Source organism: Vulpes vulpes, chromosome 13 (assembly GCF_048418805.1).
Source record: "Vulpes vulpes isolate BD-2025 chromosome 13, VulVul3, whole genome shotgun sequence".
Taxonomy (NCBI): Eukaryota; Metazoa; Chordata; class Mammalia; order Carnivora; family Canidae; genus Vulpes; species Vulpes vulpes.
Window position 1 is genome coordinate 24,182,645 of NC_132792.1, and position 21,876 is coordinate 24,204,520.

The following is a 21,876-nucleotide window of genomic DNA, read 5'->3' on the forward strand; positions in this document are numbered from 1 at the left end:
AAGTAGGCAAATCCTACAGTTTGGGTCTAAACTAAAGTACTTTGAGAGGCTGTTGGGAGGAATTACCTACTGAGGCTGCATGCAAAGAGCATGGTGTAAATGAGATACCCAGTAGTAAGAAAAAAATAATTAAAAATAAAATCACCTACCAACAAAGTAAATCATTTTCCCTATAAGTAGAAAACAATGAATACTATTGAATAAGGATTAAATCAGACTGTGACACACATTGTAGGCCATCTGCTAAAGAGATTGCAATAGAGAAAAGTAATCTCATCCATTTGTATAAGCAGACAGAATCCACTACATACATGTTAATTATCCTTATCAAAAGTAAAGCAAAATGAACTCTTATCCTTATGATAAGCCAGAAGTTACATCCTGGAGCAAAACACCTAGACTTTCCCTCTCATGCACAGAAGCAGGAGGAAGGGGTGCTATCTTTCTTGCTGTGAACATTTCGAAGAGATGACTCCAAGGCCTCCATGTAGGACATTCTTGGTATGCAAAATTGGAAGAGGTATATTTAGCTTTTAAAACATTTAGGGGGGCCGGGGTGACTATTGGTAAGAGTCTGCCTTCAACTCAGATCATGATCCTGGGGTCCTGGGATCAAGCCCCACATGGGGCTCCCTGCTTATTGGAGACCCTGCATCTCCCTCTTCCTCTTCCAGCTGCTCCCCCTGCTTGTGTGCCCTTTCTGTCAAATAAACGAATAAAATCTTTTAAAAATAATAAAAATAAAACATTTAAATATACCTAAAAAACACAGACAAAGCAAGCATTTATAATTTTAGGTTTTCTAAAGGAATGATAAAAAGAAATGGAAAAGTAGGAAAGTTTTCTTTCCCTTTTGGAACCAAGGACAGTTTGAAACTTCTTTATTTGTATTTTCACTTATAATTTTTATTTTTGTCACTACTTTATAATAAAACTACAATTTTATAATTATCTCTATTGCTGTTTCTACTTTCCTCTGGGCAATTTGCAGTCATCTAAATACACAGCAAATTCACAGTAAAATATAAAGCAAAGCAATTATCAGGAATACAATAGAATGAATTTAAAATTTCAGTACAATATTAGCCTTGGAGGAATAACCTTTATATATGTTGTACCGTTGGTGAATGGGTAAAGCAAATTCTTGATTAGCAATGGTCAAATATTCTCTTTCATCATACGTTATTTTTACAAATTGCTGTGCTGTCTATATTGCTTACACATTCAAATGATTCACTGTTTATTGTATTATTTTATAGCTCTTAATGAAATCTTACCAATCCAAGCCTAAGGAGTAGCTTCACCCTGGAGCTTGCATCTAATTTTTTCAGTAAGATTTTATTTCACTTGAGTCCCAGTAAATTTCTTCTGAATTTTCATCAATCATATAACCGACATTACATTTACAAGATAATCGAGGCTCTTTGAAGAGCCTCCCAGATAGAAACATAAAGGTACCCCAAACCATTATCTAGTATTGTTAGGAACTTCCAGCATGTAATAATACATGACTCTAAATATTTTAAGTCTTGGGAACAAACCGAGCCTTATGAGCTATGTTTTGCATGGATCAAAATCAATAGTTATATTATAACAGTCAATTACATCTCTGTGGATGATAGATATTCACTTTTGTTTAGCTACATTTGAACTGGAGAGAACTTGTATTTCAAAGTTAATCATGTGGATTTAGACCTGTCTTCTACAGTCTTAATCTGTAAATGCCAGATTTCTGTTTGTCTTCTAATAAGATGCTTTTCATTCTGCACCATCCTTCCAGTCAAATAGGTTAACAAAACTGTTTTTTGAGTGTCAAATCTAGAAAGTTAGCTACTTACTTGGTAGTATTAAAAATTAAGAAGAAGAATATCTCTCTTTTGTTCTGACTATAATTGGATTTCTGAACTCATAAGTCCAGATCATGTGTCTACTGGTATAAGAGAAAAAAAATATGCCAAATAAGTTAAACCATTAGGGAGGACTTTATTCCAGATTATTGACTTCTACTATAATAGGGACCAAGACTATTGAAGTAGGAGTCAGTACCATTACAATAAGGAAGAGGAATTAACTCCACTGAAATAAAAGGTGGAGTGTTTTTGCAAGCTATGGTAAACTAGAGGGAAAGTACTAGAGAACAGTAGGTGTGACCAGGTCATCTGTGTTTGCTAATAAATGCTGATCAAAGTTGAGCTCCTACATGTCCACAGAGACAGTGAGCAGAGTGCTCTTTTCACAATTATATTTCAAAGGGATGGATCCCAGGTCCTTGAGAAAAACATTATTGGGTTGTGGAAAATTTTCTTCTTGAAGTGCAAAGAAAGGATTTACAGTTCCAAGTCTTCTTAAGTAAATGCTCTACAGAAAGGTAGACTACGAGCCTGTAGTCAGGAAGAAGACTGTCTAAAGTGGAGTTAAGCTCGGGAAAACATTAAGGCTGTCTTGGCCGCTGTGAATACGATTTTGAGGTGTCTGGAATAGTGATTGTGGGACATATTACTATTGAGTACAGAAAGAAAAACATAGTTTAACAAATAGCATGTTTTTTCCTAATAAAATGAGGTTTTTAAGAGAAATGGAAATAACACTGAATAAGACAGTAAGGTGGTCTATGAAAATTGTAAGTTTGCTAGAATACCCTTTTTTCACTTGAATTCAGTGCCATCATCAATGACTGTAGAAAATTTAATTTTCACATCCTTTGTGGGAACTGCTGCTTAGCCCTTTATGTGCTGCTGGCTTCACTTGGCTAGCCTGGGTCTCCCTGGGTTTTTCTTTCACTTTGATAGTCATGTGAGTGATCAGCAGCACCTGAAAGAGTCCCTCCAGCACAGGCACAGCCTGTCTTTCCTCTACAACAATTTTAGGGAGACAAAATCTCCTGATCAATAGAGGTGGCCGGCTTCTTCTGATGGGTCCTTCAAGGTCCTTATAACTTTATGTCTCAGGACTTCTGGGAAAGAAAGAAGCCCTTTGAAGTTTTGAACATGTTTATGAGAGGATTCAGTTAAATTGGCTACAGGACATGATCTCTGACCCAAATTCATAAGCCTGCCAAATATAAGTTCAAAGGGAAAAATAATATGCTTGCCTGCAGAGGTTGCTCTAATTTTTTCACAATGCTAACAGTAAAGTTCTAGGCCATTTTAATCTAGTATATTGCTGAATTTTAGCAAATGGGTTTGATTTATCTTATAGGAATCTGTAAATATTTCCATCATTACTGGATGGCAGTAGAAATCAGATAACTTTCTTTCTCTGATTCATTATGCTCTAGTATTCCCAAAGTGAAAATGTTTGTATTAAGAGAGGCTTTGCCACTGCTTGAGCATTGGCATCTAAAGAGGCAAACACTTCTTCAGACCATCTAGCTATCATCATACCATAACTAGAAAATAATCTCTTACATTCCATTCCACAGGAATTAATTCTACAAACCAAATGCCACCAGAATTCTAGAAAAGTTGGTTGGGGGAAATGGCCTACACAGAACTTGGGAGTGGCCTCTAAAGGATTCTGCTGACAAACTTTTATCTCTTTAATATATTTTGATTAATGTCATCTTTAAGGTAGATGTACTGAGAGTCTAATGCCTTTAAAAATCCCTCTTTTACTTAGATGATTATTTTGATGGCACAATTTTGCTAACCAAGAAATAAGGACTGTGGAGTAGAAATGTTTTTGTTAGATAATTCTAATAGTTCAGTAAAAAATTCTTTTAGCTCCTTTTCTGATCCATTTATGCATTTGTGTGTGTGTGAAGCATATTTTTGGAAATTAACAAAAATTGCTTGTTGTATTGAATGTGAGGCTTCTAAGTTTGAAATCTGCCACATTTAACAGTGGCTTTTGAAGCTCTGTCAGCAAAATCATTGCCTTCAGAAGTTTTCATTCTGCCTGCGTGAGCTCTACAAGAGATTTACTGATCTGAGCAGGCAGTTGTACAGTCTTTAACAAGTCAGCTATCAATTTTCCATGAGATACTTTATTCCTCCTCAAAGTAGAGAATCCTCTGTTTTTCCAAATTTGTTCTGTTGCACGAAAGACAACAAACACATTCTGTATGGGGGTGCAATTCTTGTGATTGCTATTGACGAGGCTGCTTGTGCCAGCTTAGTTCTAGGCAAAATGTTAGTTTCAAAAATTTCATAAGTCAGCAGACCATGCAAAGCCTTAATCCCAATACATGACCCATCAGCAAACATTATGAAATTGTCATTACAAACAAGAATATCAGACAAACCAAGTCAGAGTCAGAGGCTAGTGTCTTCTATTGCCATTGAACAGTTATGATCATCTATTTGATTAGGATCTGGCAGAAAGAAAGAAAGAAAGAAAGAAAGAAAGAAAGAAAGAAAGAAACTAGCAGGATCTTACTTGTAAGATAACTGTCACAATACATAGGACAAGAAAATAAGTCAAGTGACTCAAGGACTTGAACCTTTTTAAAAGTGTGTCTGCTTCTACCACCGCATCCCAGTATCCACAGTGCCCTTGTCTCCAGAAGAACTGAGAAATACATTATTAACCTGTAGTCTAATCCCTGCTTTTTAATTAAAACTAGAAAAGTAGAGCCTTTATTTTCATGGCAACACAAATAGAAATGCTTTTCAAAAATTCAGAATCCCCCAATGCTGAGACGATCCTGAGCAGTTATGCGATTGCTCTCTCAGAGTTTTGCCCACTGTGCAAAGATTTGGATATATTGTCTACAATATCCTGCTTGTCCCCCAAGTTGGCTAAGTAGTTTTTATGTAATCAGGTTTTTCATTTGCAAAATTGGCTGGCTCCTATATTGTATCAATTTGGGCCTTCAGCATCAACAACTATCCTGAATATTTTACCTCAGTCTGGGAGTGGTATGGTTTATGGAGTGAGGCTTTGTGCCCTTGTGAACAGAGGAAATTGTAACAAAGTCAAAGCATCAGTTCCACTTGGGTTTTTAGGTTCTCATACTACCAGCAAACCATCTATATATTGAATATCTATGGATCCTTCTGGTGGGAGAGCTCTCTAAGTTTTCCTGTAAATGACTAGAGAAATAGTAGGAAAGTACTGAAACCCTTGAGATTTTTTTTTGCCATAAATACTGCACAGCTCCATAAGTAAAAGTAAATGAGATTTAGACTTCCCATGAGGGGAATTAGAAAAAAAAATAATAATAAAAAAACAGAAAACAGAAAATAGATAAATTGGAGAAAGACTTCACAGAGGATGGCACCAAAGTTATTTATGGTTCTGTTGTTAGGAACTACAGACATAAATGGAACGACTTTATTTATTTCCTTAAGATCTTGTACAAAGGTCAACAATCTTTATCAAATTTACTTCTTTACTGGGAATTTGGCAGTATTAATATTAAGGGTAAGTGCCCTTTCTTTCATAACTGTCCTTTGTTTTTCTAATTTTTTTACAACCAGTTTTTTCCTTCTCATTGATCCCTTAACAAAGGGTATATTGCTTGACATATGACTTATGATTCTGATAATTTCTATTGGTTCTATATCTCAGAGTAAATCAATGTTGTTATTCTGTGGTCCCAAAGTAATAAATGGATTTGTTTCTGCTCAGGGTGCTTTTCCAGTGTGGTGAACGACTGCTATTCCCTGCTATATCCCTTTTCTTTCAGAAGGCACACAGTGACCAAACCAGATGTTGTTTCCGAGGGTAATTAACAGCCACTGCAGATGGAGTATACAATGTGGTAGTCTAAATTTGCAAGAGAGATGTCTTCCCAGTAGGTTTAGAGGAGAATCAGGAGAAAGGAAGAAAACATGTTCCTCAGTCACAGGACCTCTTCAGGTGGGAACCACAGAAGAAAAGAAGAAAGCACAGAACTGATTCAAATGATCGTTGTCCTGTATTGATCTATCACCAGCCAGAAAATGAGGACTTCCTGGGGAAATTTCACACTACTATCTAACAGGAAAAGCAAGGATATGTTAGCCAGAGGGAAAGTTATTGAAACATACATGTCACCAGTTCCAACTGCTGAGATTTCCTCAGTATGTCAATTTTAAACCATTTTGACAGTTATTCCTTAGCTTTTTGGGCATTCCTGATGCTTCTTTCTGCAATTTGTGTATCCTTTGGAGTCTTTTTTTTTCCTCCAATCCTTTTCCCAATGTTTCAGCTTTCTTGCAATAATGACATAATGTTTTCTCTTCTTTCATAGTTCCCTGCACAGATTGGCCACCGTAGAAGTTATTTCCTTGAGTAAATAGTCTTAACTGAAGGGTTCACCTGCAGTTTTTTTTAAATTTTTATTTATTTATGATAGTCAGAGAGAGAGAGAGAGAGAGAGAGAGAGAGAGAGGCAGAGACACAGGCAGAGGGAGAAGCAGGCTCCATGCACCAGGAGCCCGACGTGGGATCCGATCCCGGGTCTCCAGGATCGCGCCCTGGGCCAAAGGCAGGCGCTAAACCGCTGTGCCACCCAGGGATCCCCAGTTTTTAACTTCTTATTTTCTTCTTTGTATTTGTTCAGGTTGTCCCCGGACTGAGTAATTCCTGCTAAGATTTGAGTAATAGTCATCCTTGCCATTCTACTCCCTTTTTTCAATTTGACCTCAGAGAGCCAAAACAAAGATAGAACCAGAAGATGATTTAGATCTGCCTCGGTACCCATGCTAGTAAACTCTGAAAAAGTCTCAGCACACTGTTAATGGAAAATAATAGAGGGTTCACGTGTCTTCTGTGTGCAACACTGTGGTTTCTCCCAGGTCATCATTAGAGGAAAGGCTGTGAGCAGGCTCTTTCGGTGGGTCATCAGAAGCCTCAGTTCTTCCGAGTTCTAGACGATGGTGGAAAGTTGGTTACTCCTTTATGTGCTGGGTCATCTTCTGGTCCCCAGTAAACTTGCTCCATCAAAGAAGCAAAATCTGCTGGCTGCAGAATTCCACACAGTAGCGAGTGAACATCCCCAAGTGTGGAGTTGTAAATTTAAAGAATAAAGAGACAGGGGAGATGGAGGGAGCAGAGGCAACCAAGAAAGGAAGGCAGGGCCTCTGTGAAAGAGAAAGTCCCTTGAATTTTCACATTTTTTTCTTCCATTCTTCCCAGTCTCTCCACAGACTATCTAAATCATATTTAACTTTCCTCTTAGAATGATATCCATATAATAAAATTTAGTTTGCTTGGAGTGAGGCCCTCCTAAAACCTTCAAAAATCCCAAAGGACTGGATTCTCATATGTATTCCAAATTGACAGAGAGACATTACTTGTTTAAGAGAAAGGACTGCAAGCTTCCCATAGTTTTCACCATTGATGCTAATCATGATCTTGATGGGATTTAGAGCCTAATTTATTCTTGCTTACCAAATAATAAAATCTTGAACTTGAGAGAGTGGTCCATCCAGACAGTATTTCAAAAGAGGAGGGCACACTAGAAGAAAGACTTTATAATCCAGAGTTTCTTATTAGATTCTTGTGACCACAAGACTTTTAACCAATCCATTTAATGTAAGAACTGCCATTTGTATCCTATCTTCATCACCAAATTGTTGGGGAAATATAATCAAAAATAAAATCACCTGTCAACCTAGTTAATTCTCTCCGCAAAATGCAAGAAAGAATAAAACAGTTTTAATATTGAATAAGCATTAAACCAGACTGTGATGTGTATCACAAGCAACCAAAAGAGATTGCAAAGAAATAAATCTCACCCTTTTATTGGCAAGCAGATACAGTTAATGCATGCTACATGACGCATGTTACATGCATGTTAATTGCCCTTATCCCCCCAAAAAATTAAATAAAATTCCTGTCTTTATGCTGAACAGGAAGTTACAACATAAAGCTCTGTTCCTAGGTTTAAATTTCCCCCAAAACAAGGAGACAAGACAACATCCTTCTTGATGTTCACATTTCAGAGAAATAGCATCGAGGCCTCCAAAAAAGACATTCACAGCATGCAACGTTGGCAGGAGGCTTATTTAACTTAAAAGATTTATATACACTTGAAATGAACATATGTCACAACTTCAAGTTCAAAGAAATGCTAAAGAGAAGGGTGTTTTCTCTTTCCCTTTTAGCATCAGGGAAATTTTTAATTTAATTATTATTATTTTTCAGATTTATACTTACCCTTACACCAGGCATGAATGTGTGAATCATAGGGGAACAAATTAGCAAGGGAACAATTTAGGATGTACGTGTTAGCTGTTCGTTATGAGCTATAAGTTATCATGCTAGAGGTTTGGGGTGGTAAAAATTTAGGTCTGAAAAGGAAATAAGAGCACATAAGAAAGAGCAAATATGCAATCCTTTCCTGAAAACAACTTTTAATATTTAGTGTAAGGCAGATTGTTGGCATATTTGATATGGTATATCTGATGAGGTGTATCTGATGCACATCCTATAGTGTTAAGCTCGTACGTCCGTTTCATAATGAAATCACTTCCTTTTTTCTGAGGTTGAGTTCTCACTCTTGCCCATAAACCTACCACTCTACTATAGCTCAAAAGAGTAGTACTTATGAACTCATCAATTTGAAAATCGAAAGTTCAAATGCTACAAAGTTTCATTGAAAGATCTTTCCAATTGATAGGGAGTGTCTGTATACGTGCAGATAGGTATACATAGCTGTATATACAGATTCATATTAAAAAGGAAAATGTGTGCGTATCTTCTATATTTTAATAATTTTAAATTTGATTTAGCAGGAAGACAATGAATATACTTCAAAATTCCACAATATAGTATTTTATTTGTCACAGTGTTCCTCAGTGTCACATATAATCCCGTGATTAAATCATAATGTTTAGTTGAGTTTATTTGTGATAGATTATCATAAATTCTGTAACATTGGACACTGGTGACACAGCTATATTTAATGCAGTTGGCTGATGATATTTTACAGTTTTGGTGGCTGGATAATGAGCTGCCCTGGTCATTTTGAGGTTACGGGCATCCATGCTGCCCTCTGCTGGTTAAATGTTAGTGTAGCCTCCATCCAAAAACCTGAACTCTTAGGGTGCCCATTTTATTACAGAGGGAAACTTTATACCTTCTCTCCTCATGTAACTTCCCGGCAATCCGCATGGTTTTAGCAATAAACTACCTAAACAATTAGGAATCCCTTCTTTTAAAAACGTATCTTTTTAGTATATAATATAGAATTCCCCATCATTATGGATATCTTACTCAGCAGTGAGTCCATTTTTTTTCCCTTTTCCTACTCTTGACAGACTCCCCCTGCTGCCCCAAGGCCTTATTTCCTCCTTTGCTTTCCTCCTTTATATGACCCTTGGCTTTGGTTCAAGTATGTGACTGCAACATAATTAATGACAGAGGAAACATGAGGTAATTTCCCTTTTTAAAATTGAGCACTACTGAATGAGATTATTAATGCATAGATTCAGTGATGCTCCATCAAACCACCAACATGTTCTTTAAGATAAAATTATTTGCAGTAAAAACAATAATACATAACATAGGTAGTCTGATATCAATACTGCAAAGGGATATATTATATTCCTTGCCATTTTATTCTTTTGGACAGTGCTTAAATATTTTTCATAATATTTCTTCAGAACAAAGTTCTGTAAAACTTGAAAGGTTAAAATGAAGAGCGTTGTTGGTGTCTAAAAAAAATTAAAGATATTTTAGATCCTCTTTTTCTTTTCAGTTCAAAAAGAAGTATAAGATTCTCTGATAGTCTAAAATTTAATATCTTGCCTCAGGGTTATAAAAGACCTAATCTAGTTAAACACATGAAATGGTACTTACTTATAATAAATTTTGATCACTAAATTGTGCTGTTTGTTCTATTACAACAACGCAGAGCCTTGCAAGTTTATCTGACATTTTTTTTCTAGCCAAGAAAGTACTGAGAAATAGTTCTGCCTCATAATTTTCATGCAGAGAGTGTTTTAATAACCCATTTTTCTTTCTCCGTCCATCTCTTTTTTAGGCTGACTGGAAGCTTTGTGCCAGACTTGATAGTGAGCATGAGTAGCCAAATGTGGCTGCATCTTCAAACAGATGAAAGTGTCGGCTCTGTTGGCTTCAAGGTTAACTACAAAGGTAATGATGAATTGCTACTATGGGAAATATGTTATCTTAATACTACCAGAGAATGCTTTTAAATTCAAGTTTAATTGCATCTACAACATAAAAGTTTCCCAAAACACAAGCAAGAATATATTCTAACAAAATAACTCTCTTTTTACATTAACTATCAATGTTTATTTCACTTTTCTTTAAAAAAACATAGGCCTACCTTCCCCGCCATTACAATGTGTCTATTTTGCATACTTCATATTTCTTCCAGTCCACTATACCATCCCTATACGTTAGTCACTCTGGACCTCTAGGCTTTCCCAGAATAGACAATGTAATTTTATACACTTTATACACGTTGCCTGGGAAAAATGATATATTAAAGATTTATTACTTAAATTTAAGGTAAAGGACTTAATTCCTCAAAGAATACAGATACCATTTTTTGAGGGGGTGGGAGAGATCTACCAGTCATCTTCTCAGATCAAATTCTTAGACCACAGATATGTTAAATTGCTACTGCCCATCCCAGGGTTGGTAGTGATGCAGCCTGATGATTAATTACATGTGTACTAGAAAACCTCTTGTTCTAGTTTCATTTATAAGAGATAGATAGAAGCGTTATAAAATCATAAATATTCTTGGCACATGATGAACCTTAATTAAACTCAAATAGAGACAATGGATATATGCATATAAAATATATATTAGAAAAGCAAATATAGAATTCTGACTGAAAAATATGTCTATGTTAATAAATTCAATTGAAATCTATACCTTAAGAAATGAAAATGTGTAAGAAACCATTGGAACATTATCTGACTTGATTTTATTATTTCTGTTGTGATAAAAATCATTATTCTCTATCTTCTCAATCTAAACAATAGCTGTATAAAATTATCTTACTTGCACAATAATAATTTTTCATCAGTTTCCTTTTTCAAACATTGGCTTGCCATGCCTTTGAATCTGGACACATGGAAATGAATGCATGATGTTGTCAGGGAAACAAAACACATGCATTCTGTGTTCTTAACTTGTGACTGAATTTGGTACTATATTAATTTGAATAGTTCAGGAAAAATGTATAAATGTCAGTTAAAAAAATAAAAAGGTTACCCTGATTATAATTTTAAATATATCCCTCCTCCCTTTAAAAACCCAACATCTATCCTCAGTAAATAAAACAAAATTACAAAGTTTAAAGAATGGTCAGCTTCTATTGAAAGTATCTATGTTATGAAGTTTTCATTTATTTTTTTTTTCCATTCCAAATGGCTAAATGAAACTGGCATCCTTGTATTCCTCTTGGTTTTATTATTTTCTTCACTCTGTGGAGGTTACCTGTCAGAGAACCTATAGCTGTTTAAACCTTAGAAACTATATTAATCATTAATGATAACGCTTCAACAAAGAACATATTTATTAAAACTCATGAACATGTTCAGCAGTAGGGGAGTTCTATCGATATTTACAAAGCTCTCCACTCTGCGGCAGTTGAAGAGCTGAAGTACATTGTAAAGTAGCACAATTAAATTTTATTTTGTTTCTTTCTGCTTTTTAATTTTTTTTTAAATCCGAAGACTCTGCTGTGTGCTGGCTTCTGAATGAGTTGTTGAATATAGAAAGAAGATCCAGATTATTATCTCTGAGGGAGATCATAATATAGTGACAGAGAAAAACATAACCCAACTATTCAAGCACAAATATCTACAGAGATGAGATAGTTGAAACCAACACAGGAGATTCCTAGTGAATAATACCCTTATTCTTCTCCCTCTTTTCAATCTATTCTAATCTAAGGTTTACACTGTGAATAGTGATCTGCAGCATCAAAGAAGTACCATATTATACTTCTAGCTGTAGGTGTTTCCATACTTTTCATTGCTTAGAGATAAGATCCACAACCTCAGTATGCCTTATCTTCCACCTTTCTTCAACCCGTCTTCATCTTTCTACAGTCTGATTTTATCAAATTATCCATAATTCTCCATCCCAGCAAGTTGTTTTGTACCTTTCCTCTCTGGACATTCAAACAATTCTATCTGGATTCTCTATTCTCGCTTTAACAGCATCACATCACTCATCCTTCAAGACAAAATTCCAATATTTCTTCTTCTGTGAAGCCTTTCTTAACTCCACTTTTCACAAAATAACACTTTCTCTGTTGTATAAGACCTGTAGCAGATATATACTACATTACCCAAGGGAAATATGTCATATTCTTCTTCATATTTCCATTAGCAACCCTTTGCTATATCATCATAGGTGATTAGTAAAGCTGAACAAATGATTTAACCTCTATAATGTAATGTGATATAGGATAAAATATGCCCTTAAACATTTAGTTTATCATGATTTTTTCCTCCTGTGAAAAATCATATTTTTGCATTCTCCATAATTTAAAACCTGAGCTCAAAGTTGAAGCAGGGTTCATTTTGAGAAGTTTCAAATTTTGATGTGCAGATAGCTTCAGCAACTTCGCCTACTAAAAATAATTTTCATAATTACCATGCTCTCTGTTAAGTAGTGTGTTGGTTCTAAATGGAACACCTGCTAAAAAACCTTTCCAGATTTGATCTAAAGATATCTTCTATTTTTCATCTGTAGATTTTGCATGAGATGGTATTGACTGTAGATCTCCTGTAAATTCAACATGTATTTTTTGTATATTTTATTTTATTTTTTTAAATTTTAAAGGTAATGACTAAATTATGTAACTTAGATTTTGTTTTTTATATTTAATTCTAAAATTGTGTTTTGTTAATTGCCTGTGACCATACTTTTGAAACTTACTTTAAAAGAAAATAAGGGGCAGCCCTGGTGGTCCAGCGGTTTAGTGCCGCCTTCAGCTCAGGGAGTGATCCTGGAGACCCGGGATTGAGTCCCGCATCAGGCTCCCTGCATGGAGCCTGCTTCTCCCTCTGCCTGTGTCTCTGCCTCTCTGTCTCTCTGTGTCTCTCATGAATAAATAAATAAATAAATCTTAAAAGTAAAATAAGGTTTCAAATGAAATATCCTGTTAGGAAACCCAAAATAGAAAACAAAACAAAACAAAACAAGCTGCGCTGCTCTGATGGAAGGGGTGGAGAGGAGGATTGACATATCCCCTGATGATCAGACTATCCCTCATTCCCTCTGAGTGTAGGAAAACCTTAGTGCTCCAAAAAACTATTTGAAAATGACTTTTCTAAGATCATACCATTGACAGGGAGACCGAAAATGTATCTGTGAATATAAAACGATACATAATTGCCTAATCAAGTTGTCATTATCTTTAGAACTTCAGCTTAATCTTTTGGACTATCAGTTTTTTTTTTTTTTAATAGAGTTTGGACAATGACTATCTTTTTCTTTTTTAAGATTTCATTTTTTCATGAGACACAGAAAAAGGCAGAGACACAGGCAGAGGGAGAATCAGGCTCCATGCAGGGAGCCCAAGGTGGGACTGGATCCTGGGACTCTAGGATCACATCCTGGGCTGAAGGCAGGCGCTAAACCGCTAAGCCACCAGAGCTGCCCCAACTATCTTAAACCATAAAAAGGAAACAAATGTTGCAAATCAAGAAAATAGTCTTTTATTATAAATGTAATTCATTCTTATTCAGCTAAAATTCATTCAATATTTATTGTGTACATGACAGTATGCTGATTATTGTGAACAATAACAGAAATGAATGAAATACCATTATACTCTTGAGAAGTTTAATGATATTCCTTCTTGTTAAAACCAGTAATGTTCATATTGGGTATAACAAATCACAGCCATCCTGCTCTGCAGATTTATGAGTTTGCCAAAGTTATGATTCAAGATATGGCACTAGGTGTCCCTGCTTAAAGAGAAGAATAGTCTAGCTATTTATCCTGCTCCATTAGCCTTAGAGACATTAATTTTGTTTTCTTGTTTTATATTGTCATTATTTCAAATGCATATTAACCAAAAATGAAGATAGTTTTTTTTTTTCCTGCTGGACCTATTAACACTGCACTATTAACATCCATTAACACTGCACTATTTTTTTAAATATATTTTCATCTTCATTTTAGAAAACCTAAGGAACACTAAAAGGATAATTAATAATTACTAAGAATTTTCTCTATTGCAATTACTTTATTTGCATTAACTCATTAAACCTCATTAGAACTCTGAGAGGTATCAATTATTACTCAATTTTACAGATCAAGAAACCGAGTAGGATGTAAGCACTAAGATGACAGGAGTTTTGGTCTGTTTTGCTTACTGTTGTTTTCTGAGTACCCAGCACAATGTCTAAGACATAATCACCACTCAATAAATACATTTATGGAATGTGTGAATGCATGGACATGAGTATCAAATCATTAACTTACTGCAGAGCCTAGATACGACTCCTAAGTTTGTTGATTTTATGTTAATCTTCACTATATAGTATTATATCCTACATAAGTGATAAGAGTTTGGGGGAAGCAGAAAGTTCAAAGCCTGAAGACAAGCTGAAGACCCTGATCAGTGTAAAAGGTGTGAAGGCAGCACAAGTTTGAGTTAAATTACTGAATTCCCATTGTCTCATCAGCTACACATAAAACTACACATAAAAAATACATGTAGGCAACAAAAGCTACTGTTTCAAATGTCTACGTATTTATTTCCATATGTTCACTTTATATTCTTTAGAAATATTTGGTAAGAAAGCTTAAAATCCGTGACAGAGGCATAGAAAAAAATCACCAGCTTTCATTGAGTTCTGAAAGGGATATCATCTGCTCCTTTTCGAAATCAGATATCGTAGGGCACCTGGGCAGCTCAATTGGTTAATGATCTCCCTTCAGCTCATGTCATGATTCCAAGGTCTTGAAATCGAGCCCCTCATCAGGCTCCCTGTTCAGCAGGGAGACTGCTGCTTCCTCTCCATCTGCCGTTTCCCCTCAAATCATGTTCTCACACGTTCTGTGCTCTCTCTCAAATAAACAAACAAACAAACTTAAAAAAAAAGAAAACATATTTTGTTTGACTGATTTTCAGTTGTGCCATAGTGTGTATTCTCGATGATATAGTGTTAATAGCAAGCATTTGTTGAGTCATTATGTACTGTTTTAAGCACATACATCATCGAATTTAATCAACAACAACAAACCTACAAGTTAGGTAATATTATCCCTATTGCATGGGTATTGTATGGATGAAGTAATGGAGACAGAGCAAGTTAGGTAATCCATTCAAAATCACAGAGGTGATTGGCTAAATAAAAATATGACTGTGAACTCTGTTTTAAGACTGCTGTCTTTCAGAAACATATATTATTTCTATAAATTTTAGCTTACATTTACATTTATTTAGATATTTAAATGTTAAAGTAGCACCCAATTAAAATAGATGGCCAGAATTTAAAATTTGATGAAGCCATGTGCTTTTATGGAATGACCAAAAATTTTGAAATGGAACATTTTCATGAAAGATGATTACTTTACTTAAATATTTAGAATCATTAATTTTTATGTTTTTAAGTGAACTGACAGTCCCTTTCTCTCATTGTGGAACTGAGGAATAAAAATTCCATTATTTACTCAAATGTAAGTTTTTACTAATAAGGGCATATGCCAGAGAGAAGATGGATTGATAACAAAGATTTGAAAATCAGATAATCACTTATAAGTGTTTGGCCCAAATTGAAGTTTAACAAACAAAAGACTTAGCTTCTTGAAAATGCATATTTAATGCTGGAGGTGTCATTTTTTTTAGTCTATCAAATAATATTTTGGAAGGTTAATTAGAACATTTCATAGATATCTTCTGACGATATCATAAATAATATTCTGTACAGCAAAAATCTTTTTTTCAATCTATTTATGAGAGAAAGAGAAAGATCGTGCACACAAGTGAGGGAAGGGGCGGAGGGAGAGGGAGAAGCAGACTCCCCTCTGAGAGAGAGCCCAGTGTGGTCTGGATCCCAGGATCCGGGGATCATGACCTGAGCCAAAGGCAGATGTTTAACTGACTGAGCCACCCAGGTGCCCCTATACAGAAAGAATCTTGACAAACAATTCAGGCATGTAGATTTTATGTTTTTGTGTTTATAAGGGCATATTTTTCTTCCTTCTTTCCCCCATGTTTTCTCTCTCTTCTTCTCTGCTTTCTTTCTCCTTTCCTTTCATCTCTTACCTTTATTTTTGTATGATACAGCACAGATTACTTTTCAGCTGCTTTTCATTTATAAATATATCATGCCTGTCTTTCCAGTCAATTTGATTGGATAGGTGGCATTCATCTAACCACTACCTAACATCCCACAAAATATACATACCATAATTTAACATAAATCTGTAGTCATATGGGTCATTGCCTTTATCATGATATTAAAATGGTGAAATAAATATTCTCATATACAAATATGGTGAAATAAATATTCTCATATACAAATATCCATACTTTAATAAGGAAGAAGATTCTAAAAATAGTATGGACATTTAAATAAGTAACACATCTTGAATAGTTATTTCCTAAATTTTATATTTTCACTTTCCCAGCAGTGTCAAAAGGAGGCCTTTCCCTACAATGTAAAATGGAATGCTACTAATCTGTTAGGTGTTTGCCAATCTGATGTGTTGTAATGCAGTATTATTATTAAATTTAATAGCTACAGGGCTATTGACCATCTTGTCATAAATTTATTAACCACGGGATTTCATCCTCTTTGAAATTTTTCAGCTTCATGCTCTTTGGAAAGCATTATTAATGGTCACAATTTATCTACCTTTCCTCTAATTCTGGGTCCACAGAGAATTATATTTCCCTGTCCTCTTGAAGTTCAGTGTGGCCATGGGACGACTAATATGTGAATAAGTGACTGTAGTCATTCCCAGACCAAAGTACTGAATTACACTGGTGTTCTCTTTCAAAATGAAAAATGAGACCCTATCTTCTAGTTAGTACAGGTTCAAATTGATGTTGATTCCTTCAGATTGTGTTCCTAAGGGAATATAGAGAACAGAGGTCCCCACCCATCTCCGCTTCCTGTATAGCATAAATAGAATGAGCATGAGGAACCTGGGTGGCTCAGTTGGTTAAACTCTTGACTCTTGGTTTCCACTTGGGTCATAATCTCAGGGTTTGTGAAATCCAGTCCCGGTTTGAGTTTTTTTTCTCCCTCTGCCCCTCCCTCTATTTGTGCACACATGCTCTCTCTCTCAGGAATAAATAAATCGTAAAAAAAAAAAAATTAAGTAGCATCAGCAAGACATAACTTTGCTAAGCTTCTAGAATCCCTGGGGTAATTTGTTGGTCCAGCACAACCTAGTATATTCTGATGGATACACACATTAAGTTAGCCCATTCTTGGTTTTCTTTGTAACAAGTTGTAAGGACTTTGGGCACATAAGAGATATAGCCCTTTGTTCACACACAGCAAATATTTGTTTTTCCATTTTGATTATATGAAATTTAAATAATACCAGGTTTTTGGTTTCTTTTTGTTCTATTCAAATTTATCATTCTTTTTATTTATGGCATTTGGACTTGTATATGTGTTGTGCATCTTTTAAATATTTTATTAAAGTTACTATAAATGCACACACACGTGTGTATATATAAATATATATGTATATAGCATTTATATCATATTGTATATCAATTTAATATGTAAAACTTTAATTCACCTGAAATCTATTTATGTCTGTTGACAGGATGTTTTCTTTTAGTTTTGAGGACAATTTTGCCAACAGTATTATTGATTAGGTCATCATTTTCCCACAGAATTGAAATGTCATGTTTATCACATTAAAGGTTTTTATATATGCTTGGATGCATTTAACTACCTTTTTCTGCCCAAACCAGACTGTTTCAATTTCTCTAGTTTTAAGGTTTTCTTTTTTAAATATCTTGTGAGAGGGCAGCCCTGGTGGCTCAGTGGTTTAGCGCCGCCTTCAGCCCAGGGTGTGATCCTGGAGACCCGGGACAGAGTCACACCTCAGGCTCCCTGCATGGAGCCTGCTTCTCCCTCTGCCTGAGTCTCTGCCTCTCTCTCTCAATCTCTCTCTCTCACATAAATACATTTTTAAAATCTTTAAAAATAAAAAACTCAAAAAAAAAATCTTGTGAGAACCACTTCCTGCTACTATTTTTCTATTTCAAATTTCCGTGACAAAAAAAATAAATAAATAAATAAATAAATAAATAAATAAATAAATAAATAAATAAAATAAAATAAAATAAAATAAAATAAAAACAAAAAAAACAAATTTCCGTGACAACTTTTGTACACTTAACTTCCACCTGCGTCATAAAATAACTTTGCTGAATTACTTGTGATTTTCATTAGAATTGCATTAATTTTATATATCACTTTGATTTATATTGATATAATTATGTAATGTCTTCTCATCAAGTCATTTTTCATCTTCTTAGATTTAAATCTTATTTTATTTTTTAAAGACCTTAATTATGTGAGAGAGAGGGAGTGTAGGCACAAGCAGGTCAGAGGGAGAGACAAGTAGACTCTTTGCTCAGCAGGGAGCCTGATACAGGGCTCAGTTCTAGGACCCTGAGATCATGACCAGAGGCAAAGTCAGATGTTCAATCAACTGAGCCACCCAGGCTCCTCTTAGCTTTGAATTTTATATATATATATATTTTTAATTTAAATATATTTAATATTTTATATATATATTTAACACATATATATTTAACACATATATATTAATATATATGTGTTAAATATATATTTTATTTTCATTCATCATAGCTTTATTTCTAACTAGTTCCAAATATTTTGATGGATAGCAGTAGGATTTTTAACTGATAAGAAAGAACTATTATTATATTTTATTTTTGCTATTATATTTCTAACTATTATAAAGAATAGTTGGTGATTTTTGCATGTCTGTGTAGCATTTAGTCATATCCTTTAATGCTCATTAATTTTAATTCTTTGATAATTAGGCATTGTAGTAGTGGGAAGACATATATTAGCAAATTATAGAAAACCCAACTATTATTACTAATATTACCTTAAATATTCTCACCTGACATGTCTGAAGAAAAACTGATGTTGGATGATTGCTTTACACTGCCATTAGAGACTCGGGTGCTTCCAGTTTCTTAATATGTCTATCTTTATTCCTAAAGTTGTAGCAACATTGTTGCCAGAGGTCTATCACAGGATTGGAATTCCCAGAATGCCTATGAAATTATAGTGATGAGAGCTAGCATTTCTGTCCACTCTTCTTTTGATGACAATGACTTTGTTATTTCAACATCTGACGTGATATTTGACATAATTCCTTATGATCTAAGGAAAAGGGTCTTTTTACCATGTCTGCATAGTTCTTTCTCAGTCCTGTTTTATTCTGAGCGTTTATTAAGAATAACTGATAAGGTCACTTTTCTCCATTCATTGACACAAGTGCGTATTTAACTATGTCATTCTTTAAACTGTGTTCATAGGCTTCCTGATCCTGGATAAACTACTTTTCCTGCAATAAAATCTCCTTGAACAGAATATCTGATCTGTTAATACTCTCCATTTCAATTTACTAATGATTTAATTATAACTTTTGCATCTAATCAAATGCATTAATTGGACTATAGTTTCTTTTTTTGGCAGTTTTATGATTATGATAGTTTCACAGAACATGTCAGGGAGTTTGTAAATGCTGTTAAATAGGCTGTGTAACATAAGTTTGAGAGTAAGAAAGAACTTAGCTATAAAATCATGTGGGCATTTTCACTTAAAGGTAAATAGCAAATTTTATTTTTTTTCTTCGACTAAGTCACTTTATGTCCTCTTTTGGATTACGATTCTTTTTTTATATTTTGTTAGACTATTTTTTAGGTTATAAAATAGTTAATAATTTCAAAATCTATTGACATTTCATATGTACATTATTTTAAAAAAAAAAGCCTTTTCTGATATAAAATAATTCCGAAGAGTAGATTATTTTTTCTCTCTGTCTTTGCCTGAATCTGCTTTCCTGCTTGCCGAACAATTCCTCCACTTTTTTTCCTACTAACCGAGGTTCTCTAGGCTTTAATGAACCTTATCTCTTCCAATTCTGTATAGCATTATAGGTTTGGGCTAAAATAATCAGAATTCGCTTTGATATGGTTATCAGTCCAGGATTTGGGGCAATTGATATAGATTCTAGGTGAAAGGAAATGTCTTTTCTGAGATTTTAAACTCTAAGGATGATTTAACTTGTGCTAGAGAGGAACAACTTTTGTTATCTTGTATCAGTAACTTGCCCATAGAGAAAAGGCTAAATCAACAAATGGAAAGAATGAAAAACAGTATTGTGGGCATAATTGAAAATCCTAAACACCTGAAGGGAACACTAGATCTTAATTTATTCAATCACACAAAATTATAAACTTCTTGTTTAAGCCATGGCTAGTTCAATTTCTATCACTTACAACTAAATGAGCCCCAATTAACACACTGTCATCTCTGCTGTTTAATTCTTTCAACACAGAAAAAAAGGAAAGATCTATATTTCAATTCAGTTCTTTCAATTTTAAATATATTTATTTATTTTTACAAAATATTAGCTTGGAAAAACATTATGGATGGGACTAAGAGAGTTTCTACTCATAGAAGGAAATATTTAAGTAAATAATATTCAATGTTTTTTTGCTTTTTTGAGGGAAAGGAAACAAAGAGATATTACAGTTTTGTAATTGTCTTCTGCCAACAGTATATTTCCATAGTGAGCAAAATTATTCATTAATCTTAGTGCCTTACTGCCATTATTTATGAATTAATTTTTGGTCCCAGTTTGTTTTGTCTTCAAAACATTAGGACAATCATGAGATTGATTGAGATGTTTTGAAAGTAATGCCAATTCTTTGATTTCAACATGATTACTTTCATACTGAGTTATATCTTGCTTAGATATCACTGAAATAACTTTATGGGGATAATGGAAAAATTGTGTAAAATGTTTTTGATTCTTTTTGTATTGAAGCATAACAGAAGTACAATGTTACATTAATTTCAGGTGAGAACACATTGATTCGACAGTTCTATACATTGTTCAGTGCCCAAAGTAAGTGTAGTCACTGTCTACATCACCACCCATTACTACAGTATTATTGACTATATTCCCTATGATGTACTTTTTATCTCCATGATATATTTATTTTATACCTCTTACTCCCCTTTATCTATTTAGCCCATTCCCCTATTCACTTCTGCTCTGGCAACCAGTAGTTTGTTCTCTGTATTTAAGAGTTTGTTTTTCTGTTTGTTTGTCCATTAGTTTTGTTTGGTTTCAGATTCCACATATAAGTGATCATATGGTATTTGTCTTTCTCGATCTGATTTCACTTAGTATAATATGTTCTAGGTCCATCTATCTTGTCACAAATTCTTGTGACAAGAATTTCACAAATATATCACAAATATATCACATTCTTGTGATATATTCCACTGTGTATGTATACACTTATTTTATATTTATTCATATATTGATGGGCACTTGACTTGGGTTGTCTATTATAAATAATAATGCAATAAATGTAGGAGTGCATTATTATTTCTTGTCTGGTACTAGCCATTCTGACTAGTATGATATATTTCTTTTTCTTTTTTTTTTAATTAGGCGCCACCTAACTTTATTTAATTAGGTTTCATGGAGACCAATGTGGGGCTTAAACTCGTGACTCTGAGATCACCAACTTAGTTGAGCTCAAAAGTCAGATGCTTAACTGACTGAGCTACCCAGGTCCCCCTAGTGTGAGATGATATTTCATTGTGATTTCACTTACATTTCCTTGATGATTAGTGATGTTGAATATCTTCTTATGTGTCTGTTGATCATCTGTATATGTTCTTTGAAAAAAATGTCTATTTAGGTCCTCTTACCATTTTTAAATGGAATTGCTTTTTTTCCTATCCTTTCCTT

General features: G+C 34.4%; 1 protein-coding gene across 2 annotated transcripts in view; it reads left to right on the top strand.

The window, feature by feature from the left end:
* The window catches only part of CSMD3 (CUB and Sushi multiple domains 3), a 1,174,336-nt gene that overhangs the window by 618,111 nt on the left and 534,349 nt on the right, over window positions 1-21,876 (top strand). For both annotated transcript variants that reach the window (XM_072734033.1, XM_072734032.1), the window contains one exon: window positions 9,914-10,026. In XM_072734033.1, the coding sequence (XP_072590134.1) occupies window positions 9,914-10,026 (113 nt within the window). The remainder of the gene's footprint in view (window positions 1-9,913; window positions 10,027-21,876) is intronic.